Here is a 22,349-nt window from a genome sequence, read left to right on the forward strand (position 1 = left end):
GCGCACATACCCCTCGCCGTCACCACAAAGATCTTACGAGCGCAAGCAAGATAGGTGACTCTCCACGCAACGTAGGTCCTCTCCATGGCGGATTCATGGGTTGACTACAGGACAATTTAGCACCCTGACTCGCCACATCTTGCTCCGCCATCTGCTGCTTCCGCTTTCTGTTCCCGCCTCCTTCTTGCTATCCGGCAAAAGATTGGACTCGCAGCGAGGAGCAGGAGTGTGTGGCAGCGGAGAGAGAGTGCCACACAGCACCATGCTTTCTCTATTTAATGTCCCTTGTCTAGTCTGACATAAGTTCATTAGTTTAGACAACAATATATTGGTGTGTTGCTTATCATACATTTATTATAATTTTATGGGGTCCATTTGTGTTTTTATAAACATTGTATTCCTTTAACAAGAAATCAACCGAATTATGGAACTAACAGAAATTAGAATCTAATCGCGCTGACATCCCACAAAAGTCCCCCCTGGCTCAATCACCCTTAGAGTAGGGTCGGTTCCGGTTACTACAAAATCAACTCAACACTGCTTGTGAACCACTTAAAAAGAAATGAGGTTACAAAAATCCATAAACAAACAACTTACCCCAAATCACAATCTTTTATTCTTGACAAGAAGTTTGAACATGCGAAAGATTCGCTATAAGCCTCTTTGCTCGTCACTTCTTTGACCCAGAGACGGGCGCTCAAGCGACTATAACCCAACCGGACATGCCACGCCTATCGGCCTATACAACACCCGGCCCTGCCACGCCCTCCGCCAATGCCCCCCCCCACTCACTTGCTCCCGACAAAGACTACAACTAGCGGCGTGCCACGCTATAATCTCCTACAACTACTACCATCTTTGCTTTTCACCCACGTCCACCATGGATCAAGCAACTCGGACTAACAACTTCCCCGCGTTCCACGCTTATAGCGCCCCTACACTACCGGCATGCCACGCGTCCACGGCCTACACCTCTAAGCGCCCCCTCCGACCAGAGATCATGTCTCTGCCCGGGACTTCTTCCCGACGTGGAACTACAACTACCGGCGTGCCACGCTATAATCGGCCTACCACTACCAGCATGCTTTTGAACCCACCTGCACCATGCACACTCGACTACAACTCCCGTCGTTCCCCGCTATAGCGCCCTACAACTACGCGGCAATGCCACGCTCGCAGGGCTACACACTCTAGCTCCCCCCTGTGCCCAACGAATCGTTGCCCTGGCTTCCCTACTTACTCAACTACAACTACCGCCGTGCCACCTGAGCGCCTCAAACTCCCGCCATGCTTTTGCACCACACGTCAACCTGGACCACCGACGGACTACAACTACCGGTCGTGCCCTGTCGTGCACTTCACCGGGCGTGGAGTGAGCGCCGTCGCATATGACTCCAACTACCTGCATCCACCGCGCCGGCAATGTCACGCATTTTAATATTAATATGAATCCCACACCGGGGGGGATGTAAACAAAACCGCAACAGGTTACACATTGTGCATTAAAGTAACTGCGGATGCTGGTCTACACCGACGATGCTCCACACTCCATTCCTGCTCTCCAGAGACGAGACGACACGCTGCTTGACATCCATCTTGCGCTCATCGGCGCTGCGGACCGAGCCGAGCCTCGTGCATTTCCGGCGGCACTCGGCCATTTCCGGCGGCACTCGGCCATTTCCGGCGACGACGACGACAACAGACAGACCGACCGGAGTCGGAGCGAGGGGGCGCGAAAGTCCAGAGACCGTCAGGTAATATAACCATATAACAATTACAGCACGGAAACAGGCCATCTCGGCCCTACAAGTCCGTGCCGAACAACTTTGTTTTCCCTTAGTCCCACCTGCCTGCACTCATACCATAACCCTCCATTCCCTTCTCATCCATATGCCCATCCAATTTATTTTTAAATGATACCAATGAACCTGCCTCCACCACTTCCACTGGGAGCTCATTCCACACCGCTACCACTCCCTGAGTAAAGAAGTTCCCCTCATATTGGTACCCCTAAACTTCTGTCCCTTATTAATGGAGCGCCCTCCCCTCCCCTCCCCCCACTCCCCCACCTCCCTCACTCTCACTCCCCTCCCCCCTCCCCCCTCTCCCTCACCCTCCCCCCCTCCCTCCCTCCCCTCCCCTCCCCCCCTCTCCCTCACTGCCCCTCCCTCACTCCCCTCCCTCACTCCCCCTCCCCCCCTCCCTCACATCCCCTCCCCGTCCCTCACTCGTTTCCCCTCCCCTCCCTCACTCCCCTCCCCTCCCTCCCCTCACTCCCCCTCCCCTCCCCTCCCCTCACTCCCCTCACTCCACTTCCCTCCCCTCACTCCCCTCACTCCACTTCCCCCCCCTCACTCCCCTCACTCCACTTCCCTCCCCTCACTCCCTCCCCTCACTCCCCTCCCCTCGACACCTCCACTCCCCTCACTCCACGCCCCCCTCCCCCCCTCACTCAATCCCTCACTTCCCTCCCCGCTTGAGGCCGGCACCTCGGCCGCAGTCCCGGGGACAGGCGCTCATACACAATAGGAGCAGAATTAGGCCATTCGGCCCATCTATCCACTCCTACTCCGCCATTCAGTCACGGCTGATTTTTTTTCTTTTCTTTTTTTTTCTCTCTTTTTTTGTATGGCTTTGTAAATATTTGATTAGTGTATAAATGTAAATAATTTGGTGTACATATAGCTGCAGATGTACATATAGCTGCTGGTGTACATATAGTGTACATATAGCTGCTGGTGTACATGTAGCTGCTGGTGTACATGTAGCTGCTGGTGTACATATAGCTGCTGGTGTACATATAGCTGCTGGTGTACGTATAGTGTACATATAGCTGCTGGTGTACATATAGCTGCTGGTGTACATATAGTGTACATATAGCTGCTGGTGTACATATAGCTGCTGGTGTACGTATAGTGTACATATAGCTGCTGGTGTACATATAGCTGCTGGTGTACATATAGCTGCTGGTGTACATATAGCTGCTGGTGTACATATGGTGTACATATAGCTGCTGGTGTACATATAGCTGCTGGTGTACATATGGTGTACATATAGCTGCTGGTGTACATATGGTGTACATATAGCTGCTGGTGTACATATGGTGTACATATAGCTGCTGGTGTACATATGGTGTACATATAGCTGCTAAATTTGTATAAGATAATTTCAAGCAGTTGAATAAGGGGTGGGAATTAATAAGCTTTGGCTTCTTCCTGCTCCTTTTCGGACACATACGATTTCATTTATTTATAGATATTGTTTATGACACTTTATAAATATTCTTGTTTTGTTTTTTGTATGCTGTTTCACACTTGCTTTTTATTTGGACCTCAAGGGGTCCAAATGACAATTAAATTGAATCTTGAATCTTATTCTTTTATTCTGTTCGAAATAAAGAATCAAATAAATCAATCTGTCTCTCCCTACAAACACCATTCTCCTGCCTTCTCCCCATAACCCCTGACACCCGCACTAATCAACAATCTATCTATCTCTGCCTTAAAAATATCCACTGACTTGTGGCCTCCACAGCCGACTGGCAAAGAATTCCACAGATTCTTCACAATGTAACCACCCTCTGGCTAAAGAAATTCCTCTAGACCCGAAACGTCACCTATTTCCTTCGCTCCGTAGATGCTGCCTCACTCGCTGAGTTTCTCCAGCATTTTGTGTCTACCTGCGATTTTTCCAGTTAGACACATCTGCATCTGCAGTTCTTCCTTAAACAAACTCCTTGTAACTTCCGCAGAGTTCACCTGGGACTATACTGGAAATTGGACAATTTTATACCGGACAATTTTTACATTTACACCAAGCCAATTTAACCTACAAACCTGCGCGTCTTTAGAGTGCGGGAGGAAACAGGAGATCTCGGAGAAAACCCACACAGGTCACGGGGAGAACGTGCAAACTCTGTACAGACAGCGCCCGTAGTCGGGGTCGAACTAGGGTCTCCGGCGCTGCATTTTGCTGAGAGGCAGCAACTTCACCGCGACCGTCCTCATCTCCTTCCTAAAGGAACGTCCTTTAATTCTGAGGTTGTGCCCTCTGGTCCTAGACTCTCCCACTAGTGGAAACATCCTCTCCACATCCACTCTATGCAGGCCAGTGCTGTGTCAGCCTGGCCGCTGGGGGGGCAGGGCCTGTGACTGCCAGTGCAGCCTGTTCCCCAGTGAGGGACAGTGCCAGTGCTGTTCCCCAGTGTGGGGCAGTGCTAATGGAAACTGTCCCAGCTGCCGCCAGTGAGGGGCAATGCCAGTGCTGTTCCCCAGTGAGGGGCAGTGCCAGTGCTGTTCCCCAGTGAGGGGCAGGGTCAGTGCTGTTCCCCAGTGAGTGACAGTGCCAGTGCTGTTCCCCAGTGAGGGGCAATGCCAGTGCTGTTCACCCATGAGGGGCAGTGCCAGTGCTGTTTCCCAGTGAGGGGCAGTGTCAGTGCTGTTCCCCAGTGAGGGGCAATGCCAGTGCTGTTCCCCAGTGAGAGCAGTGCCAGTGCTGTTTCCCAGTGAGGGGCAGTGCCAGTGCTGTTCCCCAGTGAGAGTAGTGCCAGTGCTGTTCCCCAGTGAGGGGCAGTGCCAGTGGTTCCCCAGTGAGTTGCCAATGTTCCCAGTGAGGAGCAATGCCAGTGCTGTTCAATGTAGTTCATTGTCACATGTACCAAGGTACAGTGAAAAGTATTTTTTGCAAGTAGCCTGGTACAGCACCTGAGGTGAGGATCGAGCCCGTATCGCTGGCACTGTGAGATAGCAGCACCACCAGCTGTGCCACATTGTGGGCCAAAGGACCTGACCCCATGCTGCACTGTTCTATTGACACAAAATACTGGAGTAACTCAGCGGGACAGGCAGCATCTGTGGAGAGAAGGAATGGTCGACGTTTCGGGTCGAGATCTTTGTTCAGACCTGATATGTCACCCATTCCTCCTCCCAGAGATGCTGCCTGTTCCGCTGAGTTACTCCAGCTTTTTGTGTCTACAGCATGTGTAATTCCTTCCTACACTGAACTGTTCTATGTTCCTTGTTCCAGAAGATGGCGACTGACGGGACCCACACTCGCACACTGTTTGGGGGCGCCTTCTCCGTCACTCTCCCCCCACATTCCATCGATGTCAGGTAAGTGGAACACAATCCTGTTGGGGGAGGGGGGCAAGTAAAACACTGGTTCACCCACTAAAAGACCCAACGTGCTGGAGTGCCTCTGCGGGTCGGGCAGCAGCCATGAAGATTGTGGCTAGGTCAGGTTTCAGGGCACCACTGACCACAACTTCAGCCAATTTGATTTTACTTTGTGTGTCCCCCCAGCTGAGGACACTTCAGGCAGTCACGGTGGCGCAGCGGTAGAATTGCTGCCTTACAGCGCCAGAGACCCGGGTTCAATCCTGACTACGGGTGCTGTCTGTACAGAGTTTGTACGTTCTCCCCGTGACCGCGGTGGGTTTTCTCCGAGATCTTCGGTTTCCTCCCACGCTCCAAAGACGTACAGGTTTGTAGTTTAATTGTCGGTGTAGGATAGTGTTAATGTGCGGGGATCGCTAGTCGGCGTGGACTTGATGGGCTGAAGGGCCTGTATCCGCGCTGTATCTCTAAACTAAACTAAACTTCAAGCGAACATGGATAGGCGATGTTTCAGATCGAGCCCCTTCTTCAGACACTAAGTCTCGACCCAAAAGTTCACCTATCCATGTTCTCCAGAGATGCTGCCTGATCTGTTGAGTTACTCCAGCACTTTGTGGGTTTTTTTTGTGTATTAACCAGCATCTGCAATTTCAAGTTTCTTTTGTTTTAATTTAGTTTAGTGTCACGTGTACGTGTACAATGTACAGTGAAAGCCTTTTTTGTTGCGTGCTGTCTAGTCAGCGGAAAGACTTATAGTCAAGCTGTCCACAATTTACAGATGCATGATAAAGGTTGTGTATAGGAAGAAACTGCAGATGCTGGTTTAAACCAGAATAGACACGAAATGCTGGATTAACTCAACGGGACAGGCAGCATCTCTGGAGAGAAGGAATGGGTGACGTTTCGGGTCGAGACCCTTCTTCAGACTGAAACGTCACCACTTCCTTCTCTCCAGAAATGTTGCCTGTCCCAAGCACTTCATATAAAGATTATAATGTTTAGTGCAAGATAGTCCGGTAAAGTCTGATTGAACATAGTCCGAGGGTCTCCAATGAGTTACAGAGCAGGTCAGAACTGCTCTAGTTGACACAGTGTGGAAAAAGGCCCTTCGACCCATCAAGTCCGTGCCGACTAACGATTTCCCCATATACTAGCACTAATCTACACACTAACAATTTAGACTCTAGAGATACAGTATGGAAACAGGGCGTTGGGCCCACTGAGTCCGCAGCGGTGACCATGATCGCACTGTACACTAACACACACACACACACACTTACAATTTTAAGGAAGCCAATTAACCTACAAACTTGTTCGTCGTTTGAGTGTGGGAGGAAACTGGATCATCCGGAGAAAACCCACGCAGGTCACGAGGAGAACGTACAAACTCCATACGGACAGCGCCCGTAGTCAGGGTCTCTGGCGCTGTGAGGCAGCAACTCTACCATGGCAGCACCGTGCCCCTAGATTTACAAGGTGATCTGAGGGCACATGTTTTACACAGAGTGATTGATGTGTGGAACGCGCTGCCAGACGAGGTGATGGAATCGGATACGATCGCCAGGTTTAACAAACATGTTGACCGCCACTTAAATTCTGTCCCATAAATTAATCGCAAAGGCTTGGAAGGCGGGTTTGAAGGAAGAGGGGGGGTAACCTCATTGAAACGGCGAATCGTGAAAGGCCTGGGTGTGGAGAGGATGTTTCCACTAGTGGGAGAGTCTAGGACCAGAGGTCACAGCCTCAGAATAAAAAAGACATACTTTTAGGAAGGAGATGAGGAGGGAATATCTTTACCCGGAGTTGAGTGTGGTGAATCTGCGGAATTCATTGCAGACGGCTGCGGAGGCCAAGTCAATGGATATTTTTAAGGCAGAGATAGATAGATTCTTGATTAGTACGGACATCAGGAGAATGGGGTTGAGAGTTAAAGATAGATCAGCCCTGATTGAATGGCGGAGTAGACTAGATGGGCCGAATGGCTTAATTCTGCTCCTATCACTTATGCACCTATGAGCAGATACAGACCTCCAATAAACATTGCTGCAATTTCTATTTAATGCTGTGATTGCTAAAATATGTTCCCATAATTGCTAAAATAGTTCACTGATAATTGCTAAACTATAGCTGCATTGGCTCTAATAAATAGCAAGGCATTTATCTAATAATGCAATTGGAATTAGCGTTCAAGAAGGAACTGCAGATGCTGGAAAATCGAAGGTAGACAAAAATGCTGGAGAAACTCAGCGGGTGAGGCAGCATCTATGGAGCGAAGGAAATAGGTGACGTTTCGGGTCTTGACCCGAAACGTCACCTATTCCTTCGCTCCATAGATGCTGCCTCGCCCACTGAGTTTCTCCAGCATTTTTAGGCGACAATGTTGGGCCGAATCCCTCATTCACTAATGGGATTAGAGTGGCTGGGCAAAAGGATGGGCATGACAAGTTAAACTGTTGTGTAAGTTGTGGAGTTTATGGTTTGGTGAAGATTCCATGGTGTATGGTTTGTTTTGCCTCCACACTGATGGGGTCCTGATTTTCCATGTGCCCTGTTGCTCTGCAGTGATATCCGGGAGATCCCAGATAACCAGGAGGTGTTTCTGCACAGTGCCACGGACCAGAGCATTATCGTGGAGCTGCTGGAGTACCAGAGGCAGGTGCCTGATGTGGACGCAGCCAGGTACCATCACCTCCAAAGAGCGCAAACCCACTCAGATTCAGATTCAATTTCAATTGTCATTGTCAGTGTACAGTACAGAGACAACAAAATGCATTTAGCATCTCCCTGGAAGAGCGACATAGCAAATGATTTGAATAAATAATAATAAGTGTCCGGGGGGGGGGGGTGATCGGCAGTCACCGAGGTACATTGTTGAGTAGAGTGACAGCCGCCGGAAAGAAGCTGTTCCTCGACCTGCTGGTTCGGCAACGGAGAGACCTGTAGCGGTTCCGGATGGTAGGAGGGTAAACAGTCCATGGTTGGGGTGAGAGCAGTCCTTGGCGATGCTGAGCGCCCTCCGCAGACAGCGCTTGCTTTGGACAGACTCAATGGAGGGGAGCGAGGAACCGGTGATGTGTTGGGCAATTTTCACCACCCTCTGCAATGCCTTCCAGTTGGAGACAGAGCAGTTGCCATACCATACTGTGATGCAGTTGGTAAGGATGCTCTCGATGGTGCAGCGGTAGAAGTTCACCAGGATCTGAGGAGACAGATGGACCTTCTTCAGTCTCCTCAGGAAGAAGAGACGCTGGTGAGCCTTCTTGATCAGAGTCACGGGGAGAACGTGCAAACTCCACACATAAACAACACCGCTAGTCACGATCGAACGCGGTCCAAGCGTCTGAAGGGATGCAGCGCGGAAACAGGCCCTTCGTTCCACCGAGTCCATGCCGACCAGCGATCCCTGCACACTAGCAGTATCCTACACACACACACACAAGCCAATTAACCTAGAAACCTGCAGGTCTGGTGTTGGTGGAGACCAGGGCACCCGGAGAAAACCCACACGGTCACGGAGAGAACTTCTAAACTCAAGTCAAGTTTATTCGTCACACACACACATACGAGATGTGCAGTGAAATTAAAAGTGCCGATGATCGCGGACTTTGTGCAAAAAGACAAACAAACAAACAACCAAACAAACTACAAACGGAATGGATCAGAATCACATATTCTTTTCCATATTAAATATTGTGGGCGGAAGAAAAAAGGGAAAAAACAGCACTTTTAAAAAAAGCAATAGAGTGGTTCAGTAAAGTTAGTCCCTGGTGAGATAGGAGTTTACCGTCCTAATGGTCCTCTCAGAAGAAACTCCTTCTCAAACTCTCCGTTCTCACAGCATAGCAACGGAGGCGTTTGCCTGACCGTAGCAGCTGGAACAGTCCGTTGCAGGGGTGGAAGGGGTCTCCCATGATTTTATTGGCTCTGGAGTTGCACCTGCTGATGTATAGTTCCTGCAGGGGGGGCGAGTGAAGTTCCCATAGTGCGTTCGGCCGAACGCACTACTCTCTGCAGAGCCTTCTTGTCCTGGGCAGAGCAGTTCCCAAACCAGATTGTAATATTTCCGGACAAGATGCTTTCCACAGCCGCTGAGTACAAGTACTGGAGGATCCTCTGGGACACTCTGAATTTCCTCAATTGCCGCCACACACTTACACAACACCGGTGATCAGGATCGAACCTGCATCTCTGGCGCTGTGAGGAAGGGATGCGGGTGGTGGGGGAGAGGGGAGGGATCAGCCTGGGTACAGACAAGGGGTGTGGGGGGTGCAAGAAAGCGGGGTGTCTTGGGTATATAAAATGGGGAGGGGGCTGTTTGTAGGTGAGTCCCCTAAAATTGGAGAATTCATCGTTCATACGTAAGCTACCCAAGCGCATTCCTCCCGTTGCTGTGTGGGCTTTCTCTGCCAGTGGTGGAGGCTCAGGACAGAAAGGTCAGTGCAGGAATGGCAATGCATGCTACCGTTTTAAAATTGAAGCTAACTCCATTACGCAGTAAACTGAGGGGGCACATTTGAGAGGTGACCTAAAATTGGAGAATTCATAGAAACATAGAAATTAGGTGCAGGAGTAGGCCATTCGGCCCTTCGAGCCTGCACCGCCATTCAATATGATCATGGCTGATCATCCAACTCAGTATCCCGTACCTGCCTTCTCTCCATACCCCCTGATCCCCTTTAGCCACAAGGGCCACATCTAACTCCCTCTGAAATATAGCCAATGAACTGTGTGCCCTCAACTACCCTCTGTGGCAGAGAGTTCCAGAGATTCACCACTCTCTGTGTGGAAAAAAGTTCTTCTCATCTCGTTTTTAAAGGATTTCCCCCTTATCCTTAAGCTGTGACCCCTTGTCGTGGACTTCCCCAACATCGGGAGCAATCTTCCTGCATCTAGCCTGTCCAACCCCTTAAGAATTTTGTAAGTTTCTATAAGATCCCCTCTCAATCGCCTAAATTCTAGAGAGTATAAACCAAGTCTATCCAGTCTTTCTTCATAAGACAGTCCTGACATCCCAGGAGTCAGTCTGGTGAACCTTCTCTGCACTCCCTCTATGGCAATAATGTCCTTCCTCAGATTAGGAGACCAAAACTGTACGCAATACTCCATGTGTTCAATGTTGATACCATTAGGTTGCATGCTTAGTTTAGTTTAGAGATACAGTGTAGAAACAGGCCCTTCAGCCCACCGATTCCGCGCTGATCAGCGATCCCCGCACACACTAGGGACAAATTTCTTTCCATTTACACCAAGCCAATTGACCTACAAACTTATACGTCTTTGGAGTGTGGGAGGAAACCGGAGTACCTGGAGAAAACCCACGCAGGTCACGGGGAGAACGTGCAAACTCCGTACAGACGGCACCTGTAGTCGGGATGGAACCCGGGTCTCTGGAGCTGTGAGGCAGCAGCTCCACCCGCTGCGTCACCGCCCCGACCCCTACCCACCACCCAAGCAGAACACAAGGTGTTGTTCCTCTGTTTTGTGTGTGGCCTTACTCTGACAACGGAGGAGGCCCAGGGCAGGAAGGCCAGTGTGGGAAAGGGAAAGGGAGTTAAAATGGTTGGCAAGTGGTAGATCTAGCACAGCCTCAGCCTACCGTATGAATGAATGAATACTTTATTGTTCCAGTGATATGCTTTGTTTTGCATGGCCTAAGCTACCAAGGCCAGCGTGGGTTCTCTCCGGGTGCTCCGGTTTCCTCTCACATTCCAAAGACATACAGGTTTGTAGGTTAATTGGCTTTAGGTAATATTGTTCCAAGTGCGTGTAGGATAGGGACAGTACACGGGTCGCCAGGGACTCGATGGGCCGAAGGGCCTGTTTCCGCGCTGTTTCTCTAAACCAAACAAGTAGACAAGGATACAGAGATGATTTACAAGGATGCTGCCAGAACTCGAGGGGCCTGAGCTACAGGGAGAGGTTGAGCAGGGCTGGGACTCTATTCCTTGGAGCGCAGGAGGATGAGGGGTGATCTTATAGAGCTGTACAAAATCATTAGAGGAATAGATCGGGTAGACGCACAGAGTCTCTTGCCCAGAGTGGGGGAACCGAGGACCAGAGGATATAGATTTAAGGTGAAGGGGAAAAGATTTAATAGGAACCTGAGGGATAACTTTGTATGGTGGGTGTATGGAACAAGCTGCCAGTGGGGGTAGTTTAGTTAAGTTTAATTTAGAGATACAACATGGAAACAGGCCCTTCGACCCACCGGGTCCACACCGACCAGCGATCCCCACACATTAACACTATCCTACGCACACTAGGAACAATTTACAATTATACCAAGCCAATTTATCTACAAACCTGCACGTCTTTGTGGAGTGTGGGAGGAAACTGAAGATCTCGGAGAAAACCCGCGCAGGTCACGGGGAGAAAGTGCAAACTCCGTGTAGTCAGGATCGAACCCGAGTCTCCGACGCTGTGAGTCAGCAACTCTACCGCTGCGCCACCACAGGCAGGGACTGTCCCAACGTTTATGAAACAGCTAGACAGGTACATGGATAGGACGGGTTTGGAGGGATATGGGCCAAACGCGCGCCGGCAGGTGGGACTAGTGTAGCTGGGACATGCTTGGCTGGTGTGGGCAAGTTGGGCAGAAAGGCCTGTTTACACACTTGAGACTCACAAGTGGATGAGTCTTATTCAAGGCAAAAATGGAGCCCAACACTGAAATGATTATACTTGGAGTAACGGGAGACGGGAATAAATGAAACACATTTCAAAATTGATTTTTTAATTATGGGTTAATAATGGCAAAAAAACGTATAAAATTTTGGAAAAAATACACCCATACCAACGCTTAAAATGTGGATTATAAATATGTTGGACACAGCACATCTTGAAGAAATGCGATTCCTCCTAATAGATAAACCAGACCAATTCATCATAATAATAATAATAATAATAATGTTTATTTATATAGCACTTTTAAACAAAATCACTTTGAACCAAAGTGCTTTACAGAGAGAGATTGATTAAACTAATTGAATAGATTAAATGTCAATAAATCCATACAAAATAAAAAAAGAAAAAGAAAAAAGACACAGAACAGTACACTATAGAAATCAACAAGAAACGTCCCCCCACAGCAGAATTCACTGTGAGGGAAGGCACTAAAAATATCCAGTTCTCCTCCTCATAGTCCACCCGAGGTCGGGGTCTATGTGTGGCCTCCTCAGCCAACCCGGTGTTGTCAGGCCCTCTTGCCGCGAAGCTGGATCATCGGCGTCGGGTGAACATTCTTCAGCGGCCTGGACTGAAGTGGCCGCATCCTCCCCGAAGACTGCAATGTCCAAAGTTCTCGGGCCGCGCTGGCCGGACCTCCGACTCTGGCGATCTCGGATCCCAGGCTCCGCGGTGTTGTAAATCCAGTGCCGCCCGCCCGCGGCTGGACGCGCTGCAGCCGCAGCTCAACGATGTTGGTCTCCATTTATTGACTTCTTCGAAGCATATGGTGCAACAAAATCAACTGTTTCAGGACTGGGTGAAAGATGGCCAAGAATATAAATACCGATTTGAGTATAGAAGTTGGGATGTAATGTTAAAATTGTACAAGGCATTGGTGAGGCACAGAGAGTGGTGAATCTCTGGAACTCTCTGCCACAGAGGGTAGTTGAGGCCAGTTCATTGGCTATATTTAAGATGGGAGTTAGATGTGGCCCTTGTGGCCAAGGGGATCAGAGGGTATGGGGAGATGGCAGGTACGGGATACTGAGTTGGATGATCAGCCATGATCATATTGAATGGCGGTGCAGGCTCGAAGGGCCGAATGGCCTACTCCTGCACCTAATTTCTATGTTTCTATGTAATTCTGGAGTATGATGTACAATTTTGGTCGCCTAATTATAGGAAGGATGTCAACAAAATAGAGGGAGTACAGAGGAGATTTACTAGAATGTTGCCTGGGTTTCAGCAACTAAGTTACAGAGAAAGGTTGAACAAGTTAGGGCTTTATCCTTTGGAGCGCAGAAGGTTAAGGGGGGACTTGATAGAGGTTTTTAAAATGATGAGAGGGATAGACAGAGTTGACGTGGAGAAGCTTTTCCCACTGAGAGTAGGGAAGATTCAAACAAGGGGACATGACATGAGAATTAAGGGACTGAAGTTTAGGGGTAACATGAGGGGGAACTTCTTTACTCAGAGAGTGGTGGCTGTGTGGAATGAGCTTCCAGTGGAGGTGGTGGAGGCAGGTTCGTTTTTTATCATTTAAAAATAAATTGGATAGTTATATGGATGGGAAGGGAATGGAGGGTTATGGTCTGAGCGCAGGTATATGAGACTAGGGGAGATTGTGTGTTCGGCACGGACTAGAAGGGTCGAGATGGCCTGTTTCCGTGCTGTAATTGTTATATGTTATATGGTTATACAATCTCCTATTCTCTTTCTCTCTCTCTCCTTTTTTTGTCTTCTATTTTTTTCTTTTTTTTTCTCCTCACTTTCTCTCTCTCTCTCCTTTTTCTTTTTCACACATCACATGTTTTTCTATTTTCTATTATCTAAAAAAAAACCCAGTGGGTGAGTCTTGGATTCAGGGCCTCTTTGCATCGACAGGTACCATTTTGAGGACGTCACCGCCATTAATGGGGCCCTGGGAGAGGCAGGAACGGAGGTGCTGAGCGTGGAGCCCATGGGCAGGGATCAGATGGCGTTGCGGGAGCTGAGCAGTGTCTGGTTCCTCTCCGGAAGGCAGCACGTCGCCAAGTTCAATGAGCAGGTCGGTAATAAATGGCACCGCCTCAAGAAGACAGCAGTCTGAAGATGGGTCTCATAGAAACATAGAAACATAGAAATTAGGTGCAGGAGTAGGCCATTCGGCCCTTCGAGCCTGCACCGCCATTCAACATGATCATGGCTGATCATCCAACTCAGTATCCCGTACCTGCCTTCTCTCCATACCCCCTGGTCCCCTTAGCCACAAGGGCCACATCTAACTCCCTCTTAAATATAGCCAATGGACTGGCCTCAACTACCCTCTGTGGCAGAGAGTTCCAGAGATTCACCACTCTCTGCGTGAAAAAAAGTTCTTCTCATCTCGGTTTTAAAGGATTTCCCCCTTATCCTTAAGCTGTGACCCCTTGTCCTGGACTTCCCTAACATCGGGAACAATCTTCCTGCATCTAGCCTGTCCAACCCCTTAAGAATTTTGTAAGTTTCTATAAGATCCCCTCTCAATCTCCTAAATTCTAGAGAGTATAAACCAAGTCTATTCCAGTCTTTCTTCATAAGACAGTCCTGACATCCCAGGAATCAGTCTGGTGAACCGTCTCTGCACTCCCTCTATGGCAATAATGTCCTTCCTCAGATTTGGAGACCAAAACTCGACCCGATATGTCACTCATTCCTTCCCTCCAGAGATGCTGCCCGTTCCCGCTGAGTTACTCCAGCATGTCGTGTATCTTCGGTTTAAACCGGCGTCTGCAGTTCCTTCCTACACAAGGGGTAGGGACAGGTAGAGTGATGCTCAAAGGCCTCTTCATGTGTCATCATCATTCTGTGCTTGAAAGAAAGTTGAAACTGAGCGTGTGAAACTGTCAGATGTAAAATAACTCAGCGGGACAGCCAGCAACTCTGGAGAGCAGGAACGTGTGGTGTTTTGGGTCAAGACCCTTCTACAGACTCGACCCGAAACGTTACCCGTTCCTTCTCTCCAGAGATGTTGCCCGTCCCGCTGAGTTACTCCAGCACTTTGTGACTATCTTTGATTTAATCCAGCACCTGCAGTTCCATGCTCCATAGGAAGGACATTATTGCCATAGAGGGAGTGCAGAGAAGGTTCACCAGACTGATTCCTGGGATGTCAGGACTATCTTATGAAGAAAGACTGGATAGACTTGGTTTATACTCTCTAGAATTTAGGAGATTGAGAGGGGATCTTATAGAAACCTACAAAATTCTTAAGGGGTTGGACAGGCTAGATGCAGGAAGATTGTTCCCGATGTTGGGGAAGTCCAGGACAAGGGGTCACAGCTTAAGGATAAGCGGGAAATCCTTTAAAACCGAGATGAGAAGAACTTTTTTCACACAGAGAGTGGTGAATCTCTGGAACTCTCTGCCACAGAGGGTAGTTGAGGCCACAGTTCATTGGCTATATTTAAGAGGGAGTTAGATGTGGCCCTTGTAGCTAAGGGGATCAGAGGGTATGGAGAGAAGGCAGGTACGGGATACTGAGTTGGATGATCAGCCATGATCATATTGAATGGCGGTGCAGGCTCGAAGGGCCGAATGGCCTACTCCTGCACCTAATTTCTATGTTTCTATGCTCCACTTACTGCAGTCTACTCTGTTCTTTGTTGACAAAGCACAAATGGCAGTCGTAAAACAATAAAATTAGGTCGAAAGGGTAACGGGGCATTTGCTTATCTGAAATGGAATTGGGCTGTGTTTAATCTTCTGTGTCTCCCCGAGATCCATGATTTATAATTGTTATAAGACCATTGGGAAAATACTTAAGTGCCCGCTACAATAAACAACACTTCAAAGGAACAATTTGTCACTAAGGAGGAGATGAATCTTTGATAGGCACAAAATGCCGGAGTAACTCAGCGGGGGAGGCAGCATCTCTGGAAAGAAGGAATGGGTGACGTTTCCGGTCGAGACCCTTCTTCGGACTGAGAGTCGGGGGAGGGTAGGGGGGAGACACAGAGATAAGGAAGGGAGACAAAATTGCTAGAGAAACTCAGCGGGCGAGGCAGCATCTATGGAGCGAAGGAAGAGGTGACGTTTCGGGCAGGTGTAGATGGGGCATGTTGGTCGGTGTGGGCAAGTTGGGCGGAATGGCCTGTTTCCGCACTGTATCACTCTGTGACTGGTGTAGATCGGGCATGGCAATAGGTGCAGGAGTAGGCCATTCGGCCCTTTGAGCCATGTTGGTCAGTGTGGACAGTTTGGGCGAAAGGGCTTGTTTCCGCTCTGTATCACTGATGGGGCGCAGCAAGTTGGGTCGAAGGGCCTGTTTCCGTGCTGTATCACTATGACTGGTGCAGATGGGGCCTGTTGGTCGGGGTGGGACTAGTGTAGATGGGGCATGTTGGTCGGGGTGGGGACTAGTGTAGGTGGGGCATGTTGGTCGGGGTGGGACTGGTGTAGATGGGGCCTGTTGGTCGGGGTGGGACTAGTGTAGATGGGGCATGTTGGTCGGGGTGGGACTAGTGTAGATGGGGCATGTTGGTCGGGGTGGGACTAGTGTAGATGGGGCCTGTTGGTCGGGGTGGGACTAGTGTAGATGGGGCATGTTGGTCGGGGTGGGACTAGTGTAGATGGGGCATGTTGGTGGGGGGTGGGACTAGTGTAGATGGGGCATGATGGTCGTGGAGGGACTAGTGTAGACGGGGCATGTTGGTCGGGGTGGGACTAGTGTAGATGGGGCATGTTGGTCGGGGTGGGACTAGTGTAGATGGGGCATGTTGGTCGGGGTGGGACTAGTGTAGATGGGGCATGTTGGTCGGGGTGGGACTAGTGTAGATGGGGCCTGTTGGTCGGGGTGGGACTAGTGTAGATGGGGCATGTTGGTCGGGGTGGGACTGGTGTAGATGGGGCATGTTGGTCGGGGTGGGACTGGTGTAGATGGGGCATGTTGGTCGGGGTGGGACTAGTGTAGATGGGGCATGTTGGTCGGGGTGGGACTGTTGTAGATGGGGCATGTTGGTCGGGGTGGGACTAGTGTAGATGGGGCATGTTCGGGGGGGGACTAGTGTAGATGGGGCATGTTGGTCGGTTGGGAATAGCGTAGATGTAGCATGATTGCCGGGAGGGGACTAGTGTAGATGGGGCATGTTGGTCGGGGTGGGACTAGTGTAGATGGGGCATGTTGGTCTTGGGGTGGGACTAGTGTAGATGGGGCTGGTCGGGCCTATTTTGTGACTATATGTGTAGACTGTTGTGTCGGGGTGGGCTGTTGTAGATGGGGCTGTTTGTCCGTGGGTTGTCGCCATGGGCACTGTCTGTATCACTCTATGACTCATTTGCTTTCTCTCCTGCAGGCTAAAAACACAGTGAATATACACCTGGCCCTCTTCAGACTCCCTCAGTACACCACGGACATCCTCGTCACCTTCAATGATCCAACAATGATCAGGTATGTATGTTTGTCGCCATGGAAGACACCACACTTGGAGTCACTGTGTCACACACAGCACGGAGACAGGCCCGACTTGCCCATGGTCACCAGGATGCCCCATCGACACTTCCCCTCGTCCCACCTGCCCGCATTTGGCCCACGTCTCTCGAAACCGCTCCTGTCCAAATATCTCTTAAGTTGTTATACTACCTGCCACAACGACCTCCTCTGGCAGCTCGTTCCATGCACCCACAGTGTGGAAAAAGGTTGGCCCTCAGGTTTCTAATGAATCTTTTCCCCTTCACCTTAAACCTATGTCCCTCCCCACCCCACCCCCCCTCAACCCCTCACCATAAAACTAACCCCCGGTTCTTGATTCTTATCCAGTTTAATCTCATCCATCCAACAGCGCGGAGATCAAAACTGCACGCTGTACTCCAGGTGTGGTCTCCTCAACGTCTTGTCCCACTGTAAGGCCAGTGTGTTATCATCTTTCCATGCCCACTCTCTCCCCTCCACACCCTCTCTCCCCCCTACCTCTCTCTCCCCCCTCCCCCTCTCCCCCCTCTCTCTCCCCCCTCTCTCTCTCTCCCCTCTCTCTCCTCCTCTCCTCTCTCCCCTCCCTCTCTCCCTCTCCCTCTCTCTCCTCCCTATCTCTCTCTCTCCCCCTCCCTCTCTCTCTCCCCCCCCCTCTCTCTCTCTCCTTTCTCTCTCTATGTCCCTCTCCTCCCTCTCTCTCCTCCCCTTATATCTCTCTCTCTCACTCTCACCCAGACACCCTCCCCCCCCTCCCTCTCTCTCCCCCCCTCCCTCTCCCTCCCCTCCTTCCCCCTCTCTCTCCCCCCTCCTCTCTCTCCCCCCTCTCTCTCCCCCTCTCTCTCCCCCCCTCCTCCCTCCTCTCTCTCCCCCCCTCCTCTCTCTCCCCCCTCCCTCTCCCCCTCCCTCACCCCCCTCCCTCCCCCCCCCTCTCTCTCCCCCCCCTCCCTCCTCCCCTCCCTCCTCTCTCCTCCCCCTCTCTCTCCCCTCCTCTCTCTCCCCCTCTCTCTCTCCCCCTCCCCCCCTCTCCCGCTCCCTCTCCCCCCCCCTCTCCCCCTCCCCCCCTCTCTCTCCCCCTCCTCTCTCTCCCCCATCTCTCTCCCCCTCCTCCTCCCTCTCCCCCTCTCCTCCCTCTCCCCCTCCTCCCTCTCCCCCTCCTCCTCTCCCCCTCCTCTCTTTCCCCCTCCTCTCTCTCCCCCCCCTCTCTCTCCCCCGCTCCTGTCCAAATATCTCTTAAGTTTGTTATAATACCTGCCACAACGACCTCCTGTGGCAGCTCGTTCCATGCACCCACCACCCTCAGTGTGGAAAAAGGTTGGCCCTCAGGTTTCTAATGAATCTTTTCCCCTTCACCTTACACCTATGTCCCTCTCCACCCCACCCCTCTCCATAAACCTAACCCCAACCCGCACCATCCTCCCCCTCCTCTCTCTCCCTCCTCTCTCCCCCCCCCCCCTCCTCTCTCCCCCCCCCCTCAAAGTCAATGTTAAATACCACCTATATAAACGTGTAATAAAATACCATTCATTAATTTACAATAATAATACTATATGTTATTATCATCACACAGAGGTACAACAGGATTTGGTACACAGCTTCCATCCGATGTCATAACTTAATTAACTAAAAATTTAGACAACCAGATAAACAAGATTTTGTTTTAGCCGGTCAAACAGTATAAAGTGCAAATGTGTGTGTGTGCCGTGTCGATGTGCAACGTGACCATCCGAGGGGGACAGTTCATTGGGGTGGGGGGGGGCACACTCATCAGGGCCGGTTCAGAGCAGCGATAGCTCTGGGGATGAAGCTATTCCAATGTGTGGAGGTGTGGGTGTACAAGGCCTTGTAACGTCTGCTGGGCGGTAGAAGTTCGAAACGGTGCGAGGAGTCTTTGTGAATGCTGACGGCCTTCCTGAGGCACCGTTAATACATACAAGTGTATATACTGTATATTAATGATGTATCATTCACTGTCCACTAGCCCACACAGCAGCAGCGTGGGATTGGACCCGTCACAGTCGGGGGGCTCATCGTCGGGAGCGGCCCCGTGCTGGACCCCGGAGCAGTTCCACGCTGCCGTCCGCTCCCTCCGCCTCCTCGACCCCGCCGTCTTCTCCTGAACCCCCTCACGCTCCCGGAGGCCAGAACGAGAGCCCGGCCCGTCGAGGCTGGAGCGGTGGAGGAAGGAACTGCAGACCGAACATGCTGGAGTAACTCAGCGGGTCAGGCAGCGTCTCTGGAGAGAAGGAATGGGTGATTAACAAGGAACTGAAGATGCTGGAATATCGAAGGTAGACAAAAATGCTGGAGAAACTCAGCGGGTGCAGCAGCATCTATGGAGCGAAGGAATTAGGCAACGTTTCGGGCCGAAACCCTTCTTCAGACTGAAAAAACCTTCCCCCTTTCCCCCCCCTCCGTCTTTCCCTCTCCTCCCTCTTCCCCCCCCTCCCTCTTAGAAACATAGAAACATAGAAATTAGGTGCAGGAGTAGGCCATTCGGCCCTTCGAGCCTGCACCGCCATTCAATATGATCATGGCTGATCATCCAACTCAATATCCCGTACCTGCCTTCTCTCCATACCCCCTGATCCCCTTAGCCACAAGGGCCACATCTAACTCCCTCTTAAAATATAGCCAATGAACTGGCCTCAACTACCCTCTGTGGCAGAGAGTTCCAGAGATTCACCCACTCTCTGTGTGAAAAAAGTTCTTCTCATCTCGGTTTTAAAGGATTTCCCCCTTATCCTTAAGCTGTGACCCCTTGTCCTGGACTTCCCCAACATCGGGAACAATCTTCCTGCATCTAGCCTGTCCAACCCCTTAAGAATTTTGTAAGTTTCTATAAGATCCCCTCTCAATCTCCTAAATTCTAGAGAGTATAAAACCAAGTCTATCCAGTCTTTCTTCATAAGAAAGTCCTGACATCCCAGGAATCAGTCTGGTGAACCGTCTCTGCACTCCCTCTATGGCAAGAATGTCCTTCCTCAGATTTGGAGACCAAAACTGTACGCAATACTCCAGGTGTGGTCTCACCAAGACCCTGTACCTCTTCCCCCCCCCCTTTCCCTCTTCCTCCCCCTTTCTCTTCCTCCCCCTTCCCTCTTCCTCCCCCCCCTCCGTCTTCCTCCCCCCCCCCCCACTCCCCCCCCCCCCCCCCCCCCTTCAGACTGAAGAAGGATTTCGGCCCGAAACGTTGCCTAATTCCTTTGCTCCATAGATGCTGCTGCACCCGCTGAGTTTCTCCAGCATTTTTTGTCTACCAAGGAACTGCAGATGCTGGAAAATCGAAGAATGCTGGAGAAACTCAGCGGGTGAGGCGGCATCTATGGAGCGAAGGCATAGGTGACATTTCGGGTCGAGACCCTTTTTCAGACTAAGGTGGACACAAAACGGTGGAGTAACTCAGCGGGACAGGCAGCATCTCTGGAGAGAAGGAATGGGTGACGTTTCGGGTCGAGATCTCAGCGGTATTTAACATTGACTTCTCTAACTTCAAGTAACCCTTTCTTTCTCTCTCTCTCTCTCTCTCTCTCTCCGTCACTCCCCCACCCTAGTTTCACCTTCCTCCTGATTCATTTTACTGTCTGCACGCCTCGTTGTCACCTTCACCCTCAGCCCAACAATGAACCGTTGCTACATTTCCTTGAGCATCGTCTGCTTTGATCTGTCGTTTTCACACCTTGCCCTTCCACATCTCTCCCCTGACTCGACCCGAACCGTCGCCCATTCCTTCTCTCCAGAGATGCTGCCGGTCCCGCCGAGTAGCTCCAGCATTTTTGTGTCTGTCTTCGTGAGAGTCTTAGCGGAATCTACCCTCCCCTCCCTTCCATTCTACGGATGCAAGCGACGAGAAGGAGGACCTTCGGCCCATCGAGGCCGCTGCTGTTCGGTGAGATCACCGCTCATCTTTAATTCAATTCTCCACACCATTCGCCTTCTACGAACGGTAGAATCAGCCGATCTCAAATACAAAATGAACTATGAATCCTCCACTTGCCTTGCTTTGCCAGCTTTAAACTCCTTCGTGAAGTTTGCCAAATCCACTCATAGTGTGGAAACGGGCCCTTTGGCCCAACTTGCCCACACTAGTCCCACCTGCCTGCCTTTGGTCATATCTCTCTAAACCTGTCCTATCCATGTAGACAATAGACAACAGGTGCAGGAGTAGGCCATTCGGCCCTTTGAGGCAGCATGTACCCGTCTAACTGTTTAGTTTAGAGATACAGCGCAGAAACAGGCCTTTGGGCCCACCGAGTCTGCTCTAACCAGCGATCCCCGCCCTCTAGTGCAATCCTACACACTAGGGATAATTTACAATCTTTAACAAAGCCAATTAACCTACAAACCTGCACGGCTTTGGAGTGTGGGAGGAATGTGGGAGGAAACCGGAGCACCCGGAGAAAACCCACGCAGGTCACGGGGAGAAGGTGCAAACTCCGTAGAGACAGCACACGAGGTGGGGATTGAACCGGGGGTCTCTGACGATGTGCTACATAAACGTTGCTACCGTCCCTGCCTCGGGCAGCTCGTTCCACGCACCCACCACCCTCTGTGTGTGGATGGACCGAGTAAGGACACAAAGCAACTCACTGGGGGATTCTAGCGGGACAATTCACCGACAAACGCACACCTCATCTATTGCGTCCGCTGCTCTAGATGTCAGCAGATCTATATCGGTGAGACCAAGCGGAGGTTGGGCGATCGTTTCGCCGAACACCTCCGCTCGGTCCGCAATAACCAAGCTGACCTCCCGGTGGCTCAGCACTTCAACTCCCCCTCCCACTCCGTCTCCGACCTCTCTGTCCTGGGTCTCCTCCATGGCCACAGCGAGCAGCACCAGAAATTGGAGGAACAGCACCTCATATTCCGTTTGGGGAGTCTGCATCCTGGGGGCATGAACATCGAATTCTCCCAATTTTAGTTAGTCCTTGCTGTCTCCTCCCCTTCCTCAGCCCCCCTGCTGTCTCCTCCCATCCCCCAGCCTTCGGGCTCCTCCTCCTTTTTCCTTTCTTGTCCCTGCCCACCCCCGCCCCCGATCAGTCTGAAGAAGATTTTCGGCCCGAAACGTTGCCTATTTCCTTCGCTCCATAGATGCTGCTGCACCCGCTGAGTTTCTCCAGCTTTTTTGTGTAACCTTCGATTCT

At 50.8% G+C, this 22,349-nt stretch overlaps 1 protein-coding gene across 3 annotated transcripts in view; it reads left to right on the forward strand.

Annotated features, from left to right (window-relative positions):
• The first annotated feature begins 1,443 nt into the window (after positions 1-1,443).
• The window catches only part of rangrf (RAN guanine nucleotide release factor), a 28,566-nt gene continuing 7,660 nt past the window's right edge, over positions 1,444-22,349 (forward strand). Inside the window, exons 1-6 of one of the 3 annotated variants that reach the window (XM_055664966.1) lie at positions 1,447-1,754; positions 5,026-5,111; positions 7,677-7,793; positions 13,665-13,827; positions 17,093-17,187; positions 19,187-19,612. In XM_055664966.1, coding sequence (XP_055520941.1) covers positions 1,518-1,754; positions 5,026-5,111; positions 7,677-7,793; positions 13,665-13,827; positions 17,093-17,187; positions 19,187-19,325 — 837 coding nt within the window. In that variant the 5' untranslated portion in view covers positions 1,447-1,517 and the 3' untranslated portion in view covers positions 19,326-19,612. Of the gene's footprint in view, positions 1,755-5,025; positions 5,112-7,676; positions 7,794-13,664; positions 13,828-17,092; positions 17,188-19,186; positions 19,613-22,349 lie in introns of those variants that run through there. The other 2 variants (XM_055664965.1, XM_055664967.1) reach the window with 2 other exon arrangements.

Source organism: Leucoraja erinacea, unplaced genomic scaffold (assembly GCF_028641065.1).
Source record: "Leucoraja erinacea ecotype New England unplaced genomic scaffold, Leri_hhj_1 Leri_100S, whole genome shotgun sequence".
Taxonomy (NCBI): Eukaryota; Metazoa; Chordata; class Chondrichthyes; order Rajiformes; family Rajidae; genus Leucoraja; species Leucoraja erinaceus.